The sequence below is a fragment of the Chroicocephalus ridibundus genome, chromosome 10, assembly GCF_963924245.1.
Source record: "Chroicocephalus ridibundus chromosome 10, bChrRid1.1, whole genome shotgun sequence".
Classification (NCBI taxonomy): Eukaryota; Metazoa; Chordata; class Aves; order Charadriiformes; family Laridae; genus Chroicocephalus; species Chroicocephalus ridibundus.
Genome location: NC_086293.1, coordinates 7,548,123 through 7,566,073, shown reverse-complemented (window position 1 = coordinate 7,566,073; position 17,951 = coordinate 7,548,123). Strand labels below are relative to the sequence as shown.

The window sequence follows — 17,951 nt, the reverse complement described above, 5'->3', positions numbered from 1 at the left end:
GAGGGGGGAGCGTGGGGGGGGGGAGCGTGCCCCCTTGGGCAGAGGCTGGCGACAGCAGCCATGTCTGTGGTGCAGCTCTTAGATCATTCTGACCTCTGTGTGTTCTGGTTTCAGTCATGACGCCCACCTGCTCTCCACCGTGCCACCCCCACGCCGTCTGCCGCTCAGGCAACCTCTGCGAATGCAACCTACACTACGAAGGAGATGGGAGAACGTGCTCAGGTAGGGGGGAGCCACCAGGGGGTGGGATGGCGAGGTGGTGAGTGAAGGGGAAAGCAGGCAACATGGCAAGACAACAAGTGACCATCTCCTGATGGCTATATTGGTGTGACAACGGGCAGGACAGCCAGGCCGACCACCAGGACACCTCGCAGGGTGTTTTAGTTAACCTAACACTTTTATCCCTGCAGTGATCGACATGTGCAGCCAGGACAACGGGGGGTGCGCCAAGCACGCAGAGTGCACGCAGGTTGGCGTGAATGTCTCCTGTGCCTGTGCTCCTGGGTATGGAGGTGACGGCTACGTCTGCGACCCCATCGACAGATGTGCGGACGGTAGGAACGGGGACTGCAGCGAGCACGCCAACTGCATCAGCACCGGGCCGGTGAGTACATCCCCTAGGTCTGGGGAGACCCGCGTGCCTGGCAGCACAGCGCAGGTGGCTGCCGTTGGATGCTTCAGGCCGCTGGAGGACAGCAGTGTGACAGTGTCCCCCTGTCCCCCAGTCCCCTCAGCTATTGCGCTCATCCTGCAGGCTGTTACTGCCAGGCAGGGGCCATGCCCTCGGTCTGCTGCCTGGCTGTGGTGACAGCACTGCTGATGCTATGCTGAGGTCATTTTTCCCCATTCCTCTGTCTAAGGGACATAAGCTGTGTCAGTCGTGGCATTTATGGACTGTTTTGGGGGCTCCAGGGTGGTCAATGCTGGACATTTTTGGAGAAGAACCAGGGTTGCTCATTGCAGGCCAGAAGATGGGACTTGGGAGCATGAGGTAGTGCAAGAACCATGAACCATGTACCCCAAAGCTCAGCTGTCTTTCAAACAGCACATGACGAGGATTCAATGTGACATTTTTTGGTTCATGTTCAGTTGGGTGTGGGGGCAGGACAGACGCTGTGTGGCTTTTTGTAGCTCTGTCACAGTCCCAGTGTGCTGTGGAGGCGTTCTGAAGGCTCATCCCTGTCTTCGTGGGGTACAAGGTTTCCCAGCTGTCATCTGCGTGTTTGCACTTACACAAATGCCATCCTTCCTTTGTGCTGCAGAACGAGCGGCACTGTGAGTGCAAGCAGGGCTACGTCGGTGACGGGATCCAGTGCCTGGAAGAGGCCGTGCCCCCCACGGACCGGTGCCTGGAAGACAACGGGCAGTGCCATCGGCAGGCCATTTGCACCGACCTGCACTTTCATGGTGAGCGTGCTCAACCCCGCAGTGCCAGGGCTGCTGTTCCATGGGGAGGTCACACTCCCTCATCCTTCACCTTCGGCCTTGGGAGAGCTGGAGGGTGGGATCGCCAAGGGACCAGGGACTCGTCTCTGTAGCTTGGTCTGGTTTTCACATTCCCCTTTTGCCCTACACGTCACACGGGGAGGACAAGCCATCCTCGTCTGCTCCTGTGTGACGCATGAGATGGCCTCTGGTGGGATTACGCTGCCAGTAAGCACTGACTCCCTCCTGGGAGGCGAGAAGCTCAGAGCAAGCCTGCTGCATCCCACCTCGCCCTCACTTGAGCATCGTCCACACCCCACCGTCCCGTGCAGCACAGAGCACCCTCCGTTGGCTGCCTGTGCTCACACAAGGGACCCACGCGACTACCCCAGGGAGGCTGCTCACTCTCTACTGTACTGATGCTCCCTGGCCTTGGTATTTTGCAGATAAGACTGTGGGCGTATTTCATCTGCAGTCACCCCGAAAAAAGTACGACTTCACTTACGAGCAGGCTCAGAAGGCCTGTGCCGCAGAAGGCGCTTCCCTGGCCACTTTCCAGCAGCTCTCAGCAGCACAGCAGGTCAGGGCAGGGATGCAGAGGTCGGGCAGGGGCTGGCTTCATCACCTTGGGGTGGGTGGGGGCATGAAGTGCTTCTCCCCACGCCCAGTCCAGCGGTAGCGAGCCCGTGATGTGTTGGTGGGCGACCTGCCAGGCCCTGTTTGCTTCATCTACATCCGTGAAACCAGGAGGGCTGGTGGGTCTTGCCAGTCACACTGGGATGGGATCTCTGGCAGTGCCCAATACTTTAGGTGTTGGGGGACAGTAGCAAAAGGCTGCGCAATGGGAACGTGCATCGAGGCAGAGATATTATTTTTAATCTAATCATTCATTTTCCTCTTCTAGATGGGATTCCATCTGTGCTTGGTGGGTTGGCTGGACAATGGCACAGCCGGATACCCCACGGCCTACCCCAGCCCCAGCTGTGGGGCTAACCGAGTGGGCATCATGGACTATGGCTCCCGAAGCAACCTGAGCGAGACCTGGGATGCGTTCTGCTACCGGGAGAAGGGTGAGTGGTGCGAGCACGTTTCCTGGGGATGGTCCTGTTGGGCACAAGAGGCGTGTTGGGGCAGCAGGCAGAGAGCTGCGCCCAGAGCATAAGGCCCAGGCAGGTGGGTACATCCCCCTCTCCCCTTGCCCATGTTGGGTGGGAACATGCCGAGGGCTATCCAGAAGTCAAGGGAGAGGTGGTCGGTGTAGCCACCATTGGTGAGTCAAATCACATCTTGGCTTTCCTTTGCAGATGTGACTTGCACCTGCCGTGATGGGTTCGTGGGAGATGGGTATTGGTGCAGCGGCAAACTCCCCGATGTCCTCGCAGACCACGATCGCTTCTCCACCTTCTATTCCGTAAGCGATGCCCTCCTGTTCTTTGGTACACCAGCAGCTGGCAACAAGGCGGAGGGAGGGCCATAACAGGGAGAAGCAGTGGTTTGGGCTGTGTGTGGGGTGCAGAGTACAAACACAGAAACATTTTGTTTCTGGAACTGGAGGATGTTTTCTAGGCTCAGGAAGGTAACAGCCTTGAGTTGCCTGCAGCATGCTGATGGGGAAGATCTCCCATCTTTTCCAGATGTTGCTCGATTTTGCCAATGAAACAGAAGGAGGACTGGACTTGTTCCTCTATTTGTCTGATGACTCCGCTCCCAAAACTCTGTTTGTCCCTCTGAATTCTGGCTTCGCAGACAATGAAGTAAGTAAGCAGGGATGAGCGGCCGCTCGAGGGCGCATGGAACCGAGTCCCAGAGGAGAGCGGGAGTCTGCCAAAGCTGGCGTGATGGCGATGAGAGATAGTCTGGGGAAGGGGGAGGAATTTAGATCAGAAGGGACTGCTAGAGGGCTCTAGACCGCCCCCTTGGAAGAGCTGTTTAGATCAAGTTGCTCAGAGCCTTCTCCAGATGAGCTTTGACTGTTTCTAAGGCTGGCAATCCTCCCTTCTTGGTGTAGTAGTTTTGTGCCACGTTGCCCATGAATTGAGCTGTCTTGTGGCCATGGCGAGCGTCTGGGCTTAGGCCGGGTGGGGGTTGCACACAGCAGGAGGGAAGGGGTGAGAACCAGCTCAGCCGTTTCTCATCCCTGCTCCCTGTTGTTTTTTTCAGACACTGACGGGAGAAGAGCTGAAGCTCCATGTGTCATCCAGCAACATCGTCCTCTTCAGCTTCAACCTCACAACGGGCACCATCATCCCATCCCAGTCAGGATACGACCTCCATGTATCAGACCTCCCAGCGGGCAACAGCACAGAGCACTCGGTAGGTTTAACCTCAGCAGGGGTCAAAAAAAACCCCCAAGTTTTCGCCACATCTCTTTTGAGACAGGGAAGAAGGGGGAGGCTTTCTGGTCGTGTGACATCATCTCTGTCTTGCGCTGTAGGATGCCAAGGGGATCAATGACACGATGATCGTGGAGTGGGACATAGTAGCTTTCAACGGCATCATTCACGCGATTGCAGAGCCGCTGAGGATCCCCCCGCCCATCGCTAATCTTGGTCAGGTGCGTGTCCGAGGGGAAGGAAGGTGCTGAAACACCTGGGACCAGGCCTGGGAAAGGGGACAAGGTGACCAAATCGTCCTAAGGACTGGCCACCTCCTCTCTGCCCTCCTGGCGCGGCTCCTTTTGGGAGGGCTGCCCACGGCCACGCTGGGGCCTTCCTATTGCTCTGCCAGGGCAGTGGTGTAACCGGGCCCTTCTTCGTGGACGCAGGTGAACGGCGTGGCCCGGGCGCCGGGCTCCGTGGCCACGGGGACGCTGTCAGCGCTGTGCTTTGCGCTGGTGCTGGCAGCCGCTGCCGGCGCCGCCTATTACTGCGTGAAGAGGCGGCGGCGGGAGGAGCAGTTCGGGTATTTCCAGGTGTGTGCAGCCTGCGGGGGCGGCGGCCTCTCCGGGGCGAAGGTTGGGGCGGGGTGTCTGGGGGAGCCCCGGGGGGCACTGGCGGCTGGGGCGGGGGCGGTAGCCGGTAGCCACGCGTGGGTGCCGCGGCTCGTCCGGGGGAAGCTCCGGGGGCGGGGGAATGATGGACCCGGGGGAACCCCGGGGGGAGGCCCCGCCCACCCCGGGAGCTCCGCCAATCCTGCGCCTCCTTTTCCAGGCGGACCTGCGCGAGGAGGAAGAGGAGGAGGAGGCGCCGCAGCAGGAGCGCGGGGCGCCGCGCGCCGCCCGGCTCCGCCCCCAGCGGCCGCTCGTCGCCATCCCCAACCCGCTCTACGGCGGACACGCCCCCGACTACGAGCCGCTGCAGGTGAGACCCGCCCCTCCGCCCCGCCCCGCCCCGCCCTCGCCCCGCCCCGCGCCCGCCCTCACCCCGTCTCTCCCGCAGGACGCGCTGCTGGCGGACGCCGACCACCGCCGCTCGCCGCCGTGAGGAGCCGCTCCCGCCGGCCCGGCCCGGGGGGCGCAGACAAATAAAGAGCTCAGCGCCACCGGCTCTGCCCGCGCCTGCCCTCCGCCGCCGCCGGGCTGTCAGCGCGGCTCCGTCCCCGTCCTCGCCGACCAGCGCCGGTCCCTGCCGCCGGTCAGCCCCCAGCCCAGCCCCGCTCCCGGCTGGTCCCTCCACACGAGGCCCTGTGCCAGGTGCCGCCCGCCAGAGCCCTGCCTTAGGCCGGCTGAATGCGCCCCGCAGCCTGAGCGTGGGCAGCCCCTGGGAACGGCCCTCCCTCACGCTCCCCCCCGTGGTCACGTCTAGGTCACATCAGTTAGTCCCCCGCCCCAAACACCCCTTTTCCTCCATCCTGCTGGCCCCTGCCTGCACTATGGCCACAAGGCGCATACAGTGGGCCGTGCTGGGCTCCTCGGCCCCGACTCTGACATCCACCCCCGAGGCAGGCAAAGAACAGAGCAACACCCCAACACCACCCCACCCCCCCGCAGTGAGCTGGTGTCATGGTTTCAGCACAGATGGAGTTAACCCAGGGCAGTTGGTTAGTCAGTTAGTGACACATGCTGCAGAGTTTTATTGAGCCTTCACACTATACACAGCACAAAGACATCAAATGCTGCATGCACATACTACAGCTGGCTGATTAGAGCAGCTATGTTAACAGCATTCGTTCAGGCCACTGAGTTGAGAGCAAGGCGGTTTGAAAGTCTGCGACAGGCTGGCACGTAGCACACGGAGGAGGCAGGAGAAGCGACAGACTGAGGGGCCAGCCTGGCACAGCGCCAGGTGGGAAGGTGGGGGAGAAGAGACGGGTGGGGGGTGGGTGTGTGTGTGTGTGTGTGTGTGGGTGCGTGTGTGTCTCACTGAGGGCTGCAGACACACACTGTACTTCACACCTGTCTCTGAGGAGTTTTCTGGCAGAGGGTCCTCCACACCTGGTTCCTCACCCTCAGCAGGCCTATTGACACTGCTCAGCCCACACAGCAGTTGCCGCAGCCCAGCGTGCACAAGCAGCCCCTGCCTGCCCCCTGCTAATCCCCCAGCGCCTCCCCATAAACCACCCCCTGTACCCTCCCCACAGACACATTGTGCTGCTCAAAAGACCTGGCTCACACACGTGCTGCAGCTGCTCACCCCTTGCCTTGCCTGCTCCCTGCCAGGCCCAGCGCACGAAGTGCACCCGTTCTCTGTTCCCTCTCTCTCCTACCTGTCACCTCAACAGCAGCTGCCCCAACAGGCAAGCTGGTACCGTCACCCTTGGTGCAGCCGTGAGGGGAGGAGGCGGTGGATCAAGGCAACCACCATCATCTCCAGAGCCTGCACCAAGAGCTCTGCCTTCAAACTGCCTCTGCATGTCCCCCTGTCCAGTGAGAGCAGCCGCATTACTCATCTCCTGTGAGTTTTGGGGCCCTCACAGACCACGCGCCCCTAGGGACACACACCTCTTACACCTTCATCCCACCACCATCAGCCAACCACACACCCAGCTTTCCTATGACATGGCATTCTGTTTCCCAGGGCCAGCCAGCAGCAGCATCCCCCAAATTCTCAACAACACCTACCCACCTCACTGCCCCATCACCGCTCCCCAGTGCCCTGCCTGTCCCTTGGGGCAGTCTGAAGCCTTGCCAAAACCAGCATGGCCCTGAGCTGGGTGAAGAACCTACTTTCTGCACCTCGCATCCTAAAGTAGCTCTGACCTGCTTCAGTCTCCACCCTTGTCCCCTGTCCTCTATGCTCTGGTATCACTAGTACCACCTTTCCTCTTCCTCCTCCTCAGGAGGCACTACAATGCTTTGCATGGCCACACTCCTCTTTCACGCTCCTTTTCACTCCGCTTTCACTCCTCCATGCTCACCAACTGCTCCCCCACCCCAGGACATCCTCACCAGCCCCTCCATATACCTTAGGCCACATCTCAGCCACCAGCTGAGCACAGGTGGCCACCTCTGCTGACAACCCTGTACCTTCCCTGAAAGGCTGAACATATCCCTCTGCAAGTCACAACTGACCATACTGCATCAATTGCCAAAATACTGATGTCAGGTGGTACCAAACCCCCACAACACTGAGAGCGCACGGCCCTAAACTCACTCAAAAACCAGGCAGGTCACCAAACACTTATTTTTAGACCTTCTGACCTACTCCCACCCAGCTCTCACACAGGACTTGCACATCCTGCACATTTAACTGTCGCCTACCAGAGTCACCAGCTGGACAGACCAGTCTGGCAGGGAGCAGGACTGGGGCTGAGGGCTGCTGGTACCAGTTCTGGGTAGGTACCACTGCTGAGCCTTTGTCATCCGTGATGCATTCACTGCTGTGCTTCACCCATTGCCCCGTTGGCAACCCTGTCCCCTCACTGTCCCCCTGCAGAATCACTCACGCCATAGTTCGCAAGGATCTTGGGGCAGCTACAGACCTGACACACCTTGTCACACCTCACATGGGTTGCGCTCACCAAGCACCAGAGACTCAGGACTCCATTTCCGAGCCACATCTCTGGGCACAGGGAGCAGTAGCTTCTCACCACCAGCCCTGGCTCTCCCTCTCGCCTACTCCTACAGAGGAGCTCACATATGACCCAGAACAAGCACCCGTCCTGTGTCCAGCCTGCAAAGCACCTCAGGGAAAGGGATGGAGCCAGTGAAAGGAAAAAAAAAATAAACACACCATCTACACACATACGTAAGTGTCAAACGCCCTTTAGTGGTAGACAGAGGTGCTGCTGGCCGAGCAGCCTGGCCCTACGTACAGACTGGCACGGTGCTGTTGCCCAGAGTACCTGGCCCTTCACCGGATGTGCACCATCTCCTCCAGGAAGGGGGTTTTCATGCAGCCTGTGCAGAGCTGATCCATCCAGAGCGGAGCCTCGTGCTGCAGGGGGGTGCGCCGGGGGTAGAAGGTGAAATTCACGTCATAGTTCAGCAGGCAGCTGATGGAAGCCATGTAGATATCAGAGAACCGCACCAGCCGTCGAGAGAAATACGTAGGGTTGTGGAAGGTGCGGAAGATGCTTCCAAACTGGGGGTTGAACAGGTTCTTTGTCAGCGACCTGAGAGGAAAGAGATGGCGTTCTAAGTAAGAGGCCAGGGTCCCAGGTTCCTCCTCCAAACCCTTAGCCCTGGGGCAGCCCGTTCCCAAAGGACATTTTGGGATACCCCAAGTACCCTCCCACCCAGGCTGTGATGCAGACCAGCACCCATGCAGTGACACTGTGACGAATATTCACTGCACTCTTACTGGTCCTTGCTACCTGTTATGGGCAAGGACCCACCCGCAGTGGCAGGAGCTGCAGTAGCAAACAGCCCATCAACACCCCCCAGCGCAGGCTGACACCACCTCCCCTTCCCCACCTTGCCCTCAAACCCATCCAACCTCCCAAGCTGCAGGGCTGCACTGCTGCATTGCCGCCAAGACAGGGACACCAGGGAGGACCACAGGCCATCAGCTGCAGTGCCACTGTCCCCAAAGCAGGTTACAAAACAGACCCAGTGCAGGTCTGGGAGCCCCCAAGAGACCTCCTGAGCAAGGGGGACAAAGCGCACCTGATCTCCTGCCGCTCCTTCATCCATTCCAGCAACACTTGCTTTGACTCTGCATCCTGATACATCTGCAAAGACAACAGCAGAAAGCACCATGTTGCATCAGTCCTGCAGACCAGACCTCAGCTCCCCCCCAGTTACCACCGTAACTCACAAACCCATGAGTCCACTGCACCAGGAGAGGGAGGAGCTATTTTTGAGAACACAGGCAAGATGGTACATCCCCCCATTCCCATGCTAAGCCCAAAACGCAGGGTCAGAAGGCAGCATATTACCCACCCTGCTCAGAGAGGAGCTGTTTACCTGCATTCTCTCTAAAAGCCCCGTCAGAGCCTGCTGCCAGGTCAGGGAGTGCATGTACTGCTCTGTGTTTATGATCCGAATCTCCGTCTCCAGTTCAGGAACGATGGCTCCAGTCCTCCAGCCGTGACGCAGCATGAGGTCCTAGAGGTCGGGGTGAAAAAACAACCAAGAATTCAACATAAAGAGTGAAAGCCAAACACAACCCTGTTTCCTAGAAGAGCTCTGTTCCCATTATAGATTCTCAGGGGACAGGCGTCCATGGCCCATGCCAGGTCATGCTGGTAACACCCATCTCCTGGCCACCAGCTGCGGAGGAACATTGAATTCACACAAACTGCTCTCAAATTCACAGACCAGCAGATGTTCTTTACCCACACAAAGTACTTCAGGAGCCCTTTCTCCACTGCTTGAGTCTGCATGACAGCCGAGTGGGGATGCTTATGTGTCCTCTGTGTGCCCTGAAAGCCGCAGCTGGCGGAGCCCCCAGCACAGCATACTGGAGACCTGAGCACTCAGAGCAGGGCCCTGCCTTGCACTCCCACACAGCTGCAGCCACACCACCTATGCAGGCTTGCTCCCACCTCACCAGAGAGCAGAGACCTTTTCACTTACCGCAAGGTCGCTGTACAGATGGTCACCAAAGTAGAGCACTTTGGACCCACGCCAGCCCGTCAGCCTCAGAAAATCAAAGAGGTTTCCCTGTAAGTAAAAGGAGCACAGAGAGAATTGTGGTTACAGGCCAGATGTCGCCATCCTCACCCCATGGTACTGGGCAGCCACCTCAGTAGCACCGTCAATGCAACTGGATGTGCCACCTTACCACATACAGATGTGAGCACTCTCGTGAGATGTCAACCTGCTTGCTCCCCTGCCATCCAAACCCAGAGGTTTCTGTCCTTCCCTGCCTTGTCTCACTTTCTTCCCGTGTGACAACCCCCTAGACACCCCTCAGCTTTTCTCAGAAAAAGGCAGAAACTCTTCCCAACCCAACAGGCAATTCAGGGGAAATTCTGTGCTCTATGGCACAAGTCAAGAGGACTATATAGACTAAAAAGGCAACAAAAGGTGGTCAAAAGAGAAAGACACCTAAATTACAAAAGCCTGAGGGATGGACAGAAAGAACCCCAGGTGTTCTGGGTTTAGAAGTTGCTGGGCTCAGGTGATAATGGTTTCATCTCACAGGGTGCCTCAGAGGTAAGGTGAGCGCCATCATGCAAGGCTTTTGGAGTCAGAAGCACTTGAGGCTGTTCTCACATCACTGACCACCAGCCCAACCCAACAGCTTAAGAACACCCACACGTTCACAGGAACTGTCAAACCAAGCCAAAAAGCCAGGCAGCTCAGGCAGATTCACAGTTAAGTAAACCAAACCAAACCCCAAAGCACCAGCTAAAGCACAGCACACAGCAACTTTTAAGGGTTTCCAAACATCCGTCCAAACACAGAGGAGACTTCAGGGACCCCCCCTTCCCTCTCCACACAAGTTTTCCACATGAGTCACAACAGAAACAAAACCCACTAGGAAAGGAAAAGGCCTCATCGATGCCAGGAGACTAGACTGTACTAGCACAAGCCATCAATGCAAACCTGCGAGCCACTCGGCAGCAATCTCTCCAGCCAGTCGCCAGTGCCACGAAGGGAGCTAGCATGCCTGCCCAACAGCACGTCCCAGGCAGAAAACCCCCAAACACAAGCCAGCTCCCACAAAAGCCTGCAGCCCTGCATGCAGTCACTGGCAAAGTGCTGTACGCACTGCAACGGGTGCCCAGAACCAGAGCCATGGGCCTCCCCTTGCTGCAGCAGCACCAGAGCTGTGCAGACTTCCCTTAATAGCACAGAAACACAGGGCCAGGTAGGCCTCTGCACTTCTGGAACATGACATTGCTGCTGCTGCTGCTGCTTGCTTGAGGGTTGCTCAGGAAGCTACTGGCAGAGCAGGGAAATAGACCCTTGGAAGGAGGACAGTTCCTTTGCTGTGTTCTGGTCACCTCAAACAGCAGTGGACCTGACAACCAGTTGCGTTTGGACCCCCACTGAGCCACAGACCTACTACGTGATCGCCAGGAGCTGGCTGTCCTTCTCCCCTCCTGAGATCGCAGACTAGGGCAGGGGTGGGAGAACATACATGCCACAAACAGAAAACACCACATCTATGAGAAAGGAGGGAGCAGAGTGTGATAACTTGAATTTCACAGTCCCTAGTGCAAAACACTGACCCCTGAGGTCCCATTCATATGAGATGATACCCACAGCACAACTGCCGTACAGCCATGTTTCAGGGGACAGGAACAAATCAGCCCAGAGGCCCCTAGCAAAACCACCAGCACAGCAAGGTCCATGGCCACTCACACTTGCCAGAAAGAAGCACATTGTGGGCACTTCAAGAAACCAAAAATGCTGGGGACAGGGTGGCCTAAAACCAGGATATGCACTGTCCCATCCCAAGAAACATAGTTAGGCAACAACCTTGATGTGGTTGGATGAACATCCTGGTGGGGAAGAACTGGAGAGGACTCAAAAATCCCACCCTTCCCTCCTTCCTCCTTCCTCTTTTCCCTTCCCCAATGCACCATTCATTTGGGTGAGCAACCTGCATCTACAGGATGTGGGTGGTCAAGAGCAGGATTTAATTCAGCAACAAACCCCAGGGCTGAGGTGCACCTTTCCATCTGAGGGAGCTGCTAACCTACTGGGAGAGAGACTTTGTATGAGCTCTACTTGCATGTTCCCAGCTCCTAGCTCTTGGCAGAGGACACGACGCTAGCAGAGTGCTTTGACAGACCCACCGGACAGGCCAGAGGCTTCCCAACAGCATTACTCAAGGACATGACCTACTTTTCTACCGCAGGTCAGGTCCCAGCTACTTCACCATGCCGTCACTAACGGTTTCTTCCCGTGGGATTGGACAGCTCACATAACCAAGAACAAACCGTCCTAAAGCCACTTTAAAGGCTATTTGTTCTCAGGGGACAGACCAGCTGCAAGGAGAACACCCCAAGGCAGCAAGTTCACCAGAGTAACAGCCCATCCTTCAGACACACTCATCCTTCAGGAAAGGGAGAGAGACGGGAGCCAGGCTTTGTACCCTATTTGATCATCCTCATTTCTCTGCTCCCTCCTCCACAAGTACACCTTTTCCAACCTTATGGAGGACGATTTGGAGTGAGGTGTGGAAGATCTTTGCATGCATATCAGATTGCAGAGAGCTCTGCCTTCTTACCCTGAAGGAGCAGGCTTTTGGGAGACGCTCCAGGACAAGAATTTCAGGAGCCAAGGGACAATGTCAGAAGGGAGCTCCTAGGCTCAAGGCTTCACTGTATGCTGGGGCAGGGGGCATTCACTGACCCCTGCTACACACGCAGAGGATGTTTCCCTATTACCCCTTCTCACACAAACAGGGCAACCACATGGAAAAACTCAGCCTGGAAGAGAGAACTCAGCACAGGTCCTCCGGGGCAGAAAGGCAAGCACTCAACACCCTAAGTTAACTGATCCTTCTCTGCCTTTTCCCTCCTTGTTCCCTGTCCCTCCATCTCTAATGACAAGGCCAGTTGAGCTTGGTGGGATACATCACTCCTGTTGCACACCTTTCTGCAGCATGACCCACACACGGAGCTGGGTAGGAAACTTTCAGAGCTGCAGGCAAAAAGTTTTCCTGCCAGGCAGCTCTGGTATACTTTATTTCAGCTCTGCCTCCTGCAACTGTAAAAAACTGTGTTGGGAACGCAGCCTTTTCCACACCTGGCATGAAGCATCTCTCACCATTCTCAGAGGTCAATTTATCGCATGCTGACAGGCAACACAGCCCTTGGCAGGGTTTTCTGATATACAAAAAGGCCCTTTATTCTAATGCTTACATCCCAGCAGAAGCTGAAAGACTTTTCAGAGGCATGCAAATTGCAAGGCTATTGCTCTACAGCATGCCAAGAGACATGCTGAAAGCATTCAGGGGGACAGTGTCCTACCGGGCCAGCAAGAGCTCTCTGCGTGTGGACAGAAGGCATGTCTCGCTGCCACCAGCCAGCACAGCACACAGATCCTAGAGCGTGTCTTCTTACAAGTGCCCTCTAACGCTACCATAGGCGCTTTTTTCAAGGATTTCCCTTTTTCACTTTTCGAACACCCGTGTCAAACATCCACAAGTGACCTATAGAAGAACCTATCATTTTCCCCCACTCTGACTAAGCAGATTTTCGTTTACCAGTGACTTCCAGGTTTTTCCAGGGATTTCCAAAACTGGGGACTTATCAGTCCCCACCACTTCAGACTCTTGCTTCATATGCCTTATGCATCCACTTTACCTCTTTGTAGATCTTTCCTTTCTCCAGCTGGTTTATTTTGTCCCACTGCAGTGAGCCTTTATCATCCAGTTTTCTGAAAGGTCTGGAAAAAAAGCGGGAAGACGTCAACTTCTTTTGATTTTTGGTGATTGTTACCCAGCAACCACAGCATTTGAATCAGAAAACTTGTTTACCTGTGTAACAACTCATAATAAAACCTCTACATGAGAGGTGACCTTCTGGGCCTTCTGCACTATTTTCTCAGGGGAAGAGAAAGTGCAAGAGGGAAATATCTTTTCAAAATGCTTCCATTGATTGTAACCATTTCATGCTAGTATCCCTAACAACTCTTCTTGCTTTTCAGATACAGAAAGAGGAAGATAATAATAATAATAAAGACTACCTCTGAAATGCTAAGGCCAAGAGGCTTTGCCATGAAACATTTTTTGTCCCGTTCTACTGTGGCTATACGCCAGCCCAACAGAGACTGTGGAATGTCTTAATAGCATAAGGCAGTCTCTGTGCTGATCTCAGCAGCTAACCCCAGCTGTCTCCTGCTGTTCCTGAGGGCTTGCCTGGTTACCTTCCACTTGGACAGAAGCAGCAAAACAAGGCTTAAGTTACTTGAACCCCCACGAACATTCGTGTTCAATGGGAACATTGCTCCGTCCTGGGATACGAGTTCCAAACTGTGAGCTCTGGGATCAAAAGCCTTGGTATGAAGCTGCTCCTGCTGCAAGCAGAGCACAATCTCATCCAGAAGTACTGTATGATCCTGAGCTGCCACAGGGCAGAAGGAATCCAGCCTTCCACCATGAACTCTACAGCCTACCTGGGCAAGGGGCTCCTCAACCACGAGTGGTCTCCAGCGCACACCTGCATTTTCCCTCAGAGAAAACACTCCACAGTTCACTACAGCTCACCATCAGGAGGTTCCCCTAACCTTGCATGTATGTGCCGTGTCATTCCACTGGCTCACTACCTGAGTGGACCTTAGGCACCACATAGCTGTAAGGTTTCATCTCCTAGAGGGCCAGATCATCATAGCTCCAGGCTACATTTGTAAGACACTTCACCTACATCCCACGAAGAAAGCCTTTACCAAGTCAGCACAGCTTATAAAGCCATTTTGTAGGTTTATTCCTATTTATGCTAATGGCCTGGGAAATAGGGGAAGAAAATACATAAAGAGGAAAGAATAGACCTCTCCCTCAAGGGCAGTAATTCCTGGTCAGTCATAAGTTGAGGCAACAAAGCAGACGCAAGTTCCCAAAGCAAATAATCCAAAGAGCAAAGCAAGGACAGCAGCTTGTCTATCAGTTAGTCCCTTGGCAGCTCCTACATGACCACAAAACCCAGCTGCCACGTACAACAGCTTACAGAGCTGCCAATTACCAAACAGCATGTATCCAGTAACTGAAAAAAACCCAAAACAAACAAACAAACAAACATACCGAAAAAAACCAAAACACACAGATATTGCTGTGGGGAACAGGAAAAGGAAAGATTTTGGCAAGCACTCAAGACCTAGAGCCAAGAAATGGCTATCTCTCACCCACACTATTCCAGAGGTCTTTTCTTTCTAAAGATTTAAGTACATTATTACCCCTAAAAATCTAAGTTAAGCCCAGACCATGACGAAACAGATGAGGCTTAGAAGACAGCCAATTTTAGAAACATGCTTTCTGCTTGGCACTACCCGTTCTATACTCTTATTCCCAGAGTGGTCAGTTTTCATCTTCTCAGAGAGCATCCGAGAGGGCAGCAGCAGACTGCTGCCTACTAGACCTAGATTACGCTTAGAAAACCACTACTCTTTTGGAAGGTAAAAGGAGCCATTTACTCCAGGGAAGGGGGCCCAAAAACTCAGGCCCACATACAGCAGTGCAGTATTGCCCCAGGACACGTACTTCCGCCGATCAGTGAAGAAGTTGGGCTTGTCAGCTTGCACAATGACCATGTCAAATAAGTCCCGCCAGTTCTTGCCAACCATGTGTTTCATTCCTTTGTCCCTAAGGGCAAAGAAACAGAGAAGTTGACAGATCCAGTACTCTTTTTCACCCAACAATGCATCTTTACAACAGTCTGTCCTAAATTTACTCTCATTTCAGTAACAGAGAAGAAAACATAGAGATTTATGAATCCCCCAAGGCTGTCTCATTGCATTGAGGATTGCTGTAGCGCTTTGACCGTTTCAAGCTGTCCCACCCTTTCTCCTGTCCAGAAAAGTCTGTGATGCAGCAAAAGCTGCTAGAGGTAATCTAAGGTGACAGAGCTCTGTAACGTTGTGGCCAGCCACAGCCTCGTGTCTTCTTCTAAAAGTGAGAGTCAACAGTGTAGAGAGAACCATGGGGTGCAACGTTCACCACAAACGGTTCCCAGAGAGCACTCTCATCGCTATTGCCACAAAAACCTCTAGCATACAACTTTCAAATGCTCACAGGAGAGACCGCACTGTGCAGCTCTTGCTGTGGTGACCCATCGATGTGCAATAACAGTACTCACACAAAGCTAAAGGGACTGTTTGTAATGAGGAAGAGTTTCTTCTTGTGGTTCACCAGGCGGTTTAGCACAGCATAGATTTCATCCCCATGCAGAATATACTGTTCTGAATTGGAATAAAACAGACATTATCAATCAAAAACTTCTGGTGTAAGTCATGACCACATTTATTTAAAAACAAAAACAAACCTAGCCCCTATACCAATAGTAATGCAAAAGGCCTGAGTTAGATCCACCTCAGGCAGGCAGGTAGTAAACCAACATGGTGACAAAATGGCCTTCCTTGTCCTCATCAATCCCATCTAGAGGGAAGAGAAAGACTGAGGAACTGAAAAGGCTGGCAAAAAAAGGAGGGTTGATACCAAGCTGTCACAAGGGACAGGCACAGCCATTCCAGGCCATGTAGCTACCTGGAGCTTGAAGTCTCCCCAGATGATGCTTTTGCATGTTCCCATCATGCCAAGGACCATAACCCCTTGCTTACAGGCTGAAGGAAAACAGAAACACAAGCAATGAGGTAGTTGTTTCCTCCATTAAAATAGATCCTCCACCTGATCCTAAATACCACTTGGTTCTTAATGCCACTCTTAATGGCACCCATCAGCCTTTAGGCATGCCACAAACAAGTATTTAATTAAGTTCTATGTCCCCCTGACTTCTGTGACTGCATGTGGGACCTACACAGTCATCTTACACAGAATGCCACATAGTATGACATATCAAAATGGATTTGGCACCAGAGCTCTATTAAACTCACCCAGATCTTTTTCAATCCATTTGTACATCACTCCTTTCACATGCACATCTCTAATAGCATCCTATAGAAAAGGGCAGGGAAAAAAGTTTCAGTTTTATATATGGCATTCCTGTTTCTCAGCACACAAACCTATTGCCACCACTGAGGACCAATACAGTAATGACACATCCCCTCTTCTTACTGAATGAACAAAAGCTACGTTAATGCTAAGCAGAGAACCTTGCACAGCAAGGCTCGCCAACATGCCAAAAAGTGGCTAGCTGAGTCAATGCAGTAGAGGGGAAAAAACCTCAAAATCTACCAATGAAAGCACAGCTTCCTTCCTGCTCCTGGAAACCAGCACGTGTTAACCCACTGTTACCAAGGCAATCAAGACTGTGCAACTCCAAAACGATTTACTGCCCCAAAATTGTACTGGCCCAGACACTAGGTGGCTTTTCTTCCTCTCTATGCCTGTGGAAGCTCTGCCAAATGTGACCCAAAGGATGGGAGCATGGCCAAGGCGAACAGCAGCAGAGGTGAGCATCTGTAATTCCAAAACATTCCCCATAGGCCAAGGAGGGCTACAGCTCCTGGCCCCGGATGGCCAGTGGGCACAGCAGAAGCTTCTACTAGGAGAGTGAGGGTTTTTTGGCAAAACAGAGCTGCCCACTTTTCAGGAGGGAGGAAAGTTAAAACAGATATTGCCAAGGGCATCCAAATATCCTCTGTTTTCCAGGCCAGAGGCTTTGGACACACCCAAGTGAGATTCTTCCCAAGTCTATCCCATGAGATTTGCCAGATACACGAAATCATTTCCAGAGCAGCAACACATTTTGCAGTGTTTGCACATGCAAACACTTGTTTTAAGAGTTTCGTTTTCATCCCTGACAATATTAGACAGGTAAACAAATGCTGCCTTTCCCCAGGACCCTTAAATCCCTGTTAAACTCCATGTGCTCCTTCAGGAGTTGCCCTTTCAGACTGTATTCCCACACTTGCCACTGATATTGCTACAGTGATACTTGCACACAACACCTGCTCTCACTGCAGTGCTGGTGAAACCTGCTCATCACCCCAAAAATAATTTCCTTCAAAGCTGGGAGAGAACCAGAATTTACAACTTAGATGGGGACGACAAAGGAGGAGGAGTTATCTCTTCAAAAAAGAGTTTTAGGAGTCTCTTTCCATTCAAATTGTGTATTTGAATGGTAAAAAGGCAGTCACATCACACCAAGAGTCTGCCTTATTGGAAAGAAATTGAACAAAAAGCAAGCAGAAAGAGATTCCATTGTGCCCCTTCCCTAAACCCCTGCCCCCCAAAACGCAAAAGAGAAAAAAAAAGAAAGTGGAAGAACTATAAGGTTCCTGCATGTAAAATCTTGGTAGCCTGAGGAGGTGTCAAACAGCGCTCAAAAACTCTTCCAAAGGGTATCAGGGTAAATTGTATGTTCTTACTCTCAAATAGAAAGTGAGCAAACTGGTGTGACGGGACTACTAGGTTTACACGTCAGCTTCAACCTTTACCACTGCCTCCGGGTCTGCCATTTTGACTCAGTGCAGTGTCTCTCGCACTCAACCTGCTCCCAAACGCTCTGCACTGCAATCAGGGTTACCACCGAGAATTACAGAGGAGTGTCAGGTTTACACACGTCTTAACCCACTGTGATCCTGCGTTGTAATAACAGTTGGGGCTAGGCAAGTCCTCTCAGACACCTGTCTG

At 53.6% G+C, this 17,951-nt stretch overlaps 2 protein-coding genes across 5 annotated transcripts in view; one reads left to right on the top strand and one right to left on the bottom strand.

Annotated features, from left to right (window-relative positions):
- STAB1 (stabilin 1) overlaps positions 1-6,014 on the top strand; it is a 62,162-nt gene extending 56,148 nt beyond the window's left edge. For 3 of the 4 annotated variants that reach the window (XM_063348560.1, XM_063348561.1, XM_063348559.1), the window contains 12 exons: positions 115-222; positions 411-604; positions 1,263-1,407; positions 1,872-2,005; positions 2,330-2,495; positions 2,730-2,836; positions 3,060-3,179; positions 3,586-3,738; positions 3,860-3,979; positions 4,190-4,336; positions 4,575-4,724; positions 4,803-6,014. In XM_063348560.1, the coding sequence (XP_063204630.1) occupies positions 115-222; positions 411-604; positions 1,263-1,407; positions 1,872-2,005; positions 2,330-2,495; positions 2,730-2,836; positions 3,060-3,179; positions 3,586-3,738; positions 3,860-3,979; positions 4,190-4,336; positions 4,575-4,724; positions 4,803-4,847 (1,589 nt within the window). In that variant the 3' untranslated portion in view covers positions 4,848-6,014. The remainder of the gene's footprint in view (positions 1-114; positions 223-410; positions 605-1,262; positions 1,408-1,871; positions 2,006-2,329; positions 2,496-2,729; positions 2,837-3,059; positions 3,180-3,585; positions 3,739-3,859; positions 3,980-4,189; positions 4,337-4,574; positions 4,725-4,802) is intronic. The other variant, XM_063348562.1, reaches the window with a different exon arrangement.
- A 1,537-nt stretch (positions 6,015-7,551) lies between these two features.
- Positions 7,552-17,951, bottom strand: part of NT5DC2 (5'-nucleotidase domain containing 2) — a 28,670-nt gene continuing 18,270 nt past the window's right edge. Inside the window, exons 7-14 of the mRNA XM_063348564.1 lie at positions 16,250-16,310; positions 15,496-15,598; positions 14,901-15,002; positions 13,012-13,093; positions 9,323-9,409; positions 8,711-8,851; positions 8,411-8,475; positions 7,552-7,917 (exon numbers count right to left, since the gene is read on the bottom strand). Coding sequence (XP_063204634.1) covers positions 7,656-7,917; positions 8,411-8,475; positions 8,711-8,851; positions 9,323-9,409; positions 13,012-13,093; positions 14,901-15,002; positions 15,496-15,598; positions 16,250-16,310 — 903 coding nt within the window. The 3' untranslated portion in view covers positions 7,552-7,655. The remainder of the gene's footprint in view (positions 7,918-8,410; positions 8,476-8,710; positions 8,852-9,322; positions 9,410-13,011; positions 13,094-14,900; positions 15,003-15,495; positions 15,599-16,249; positions 16,311-17,951) is intronic.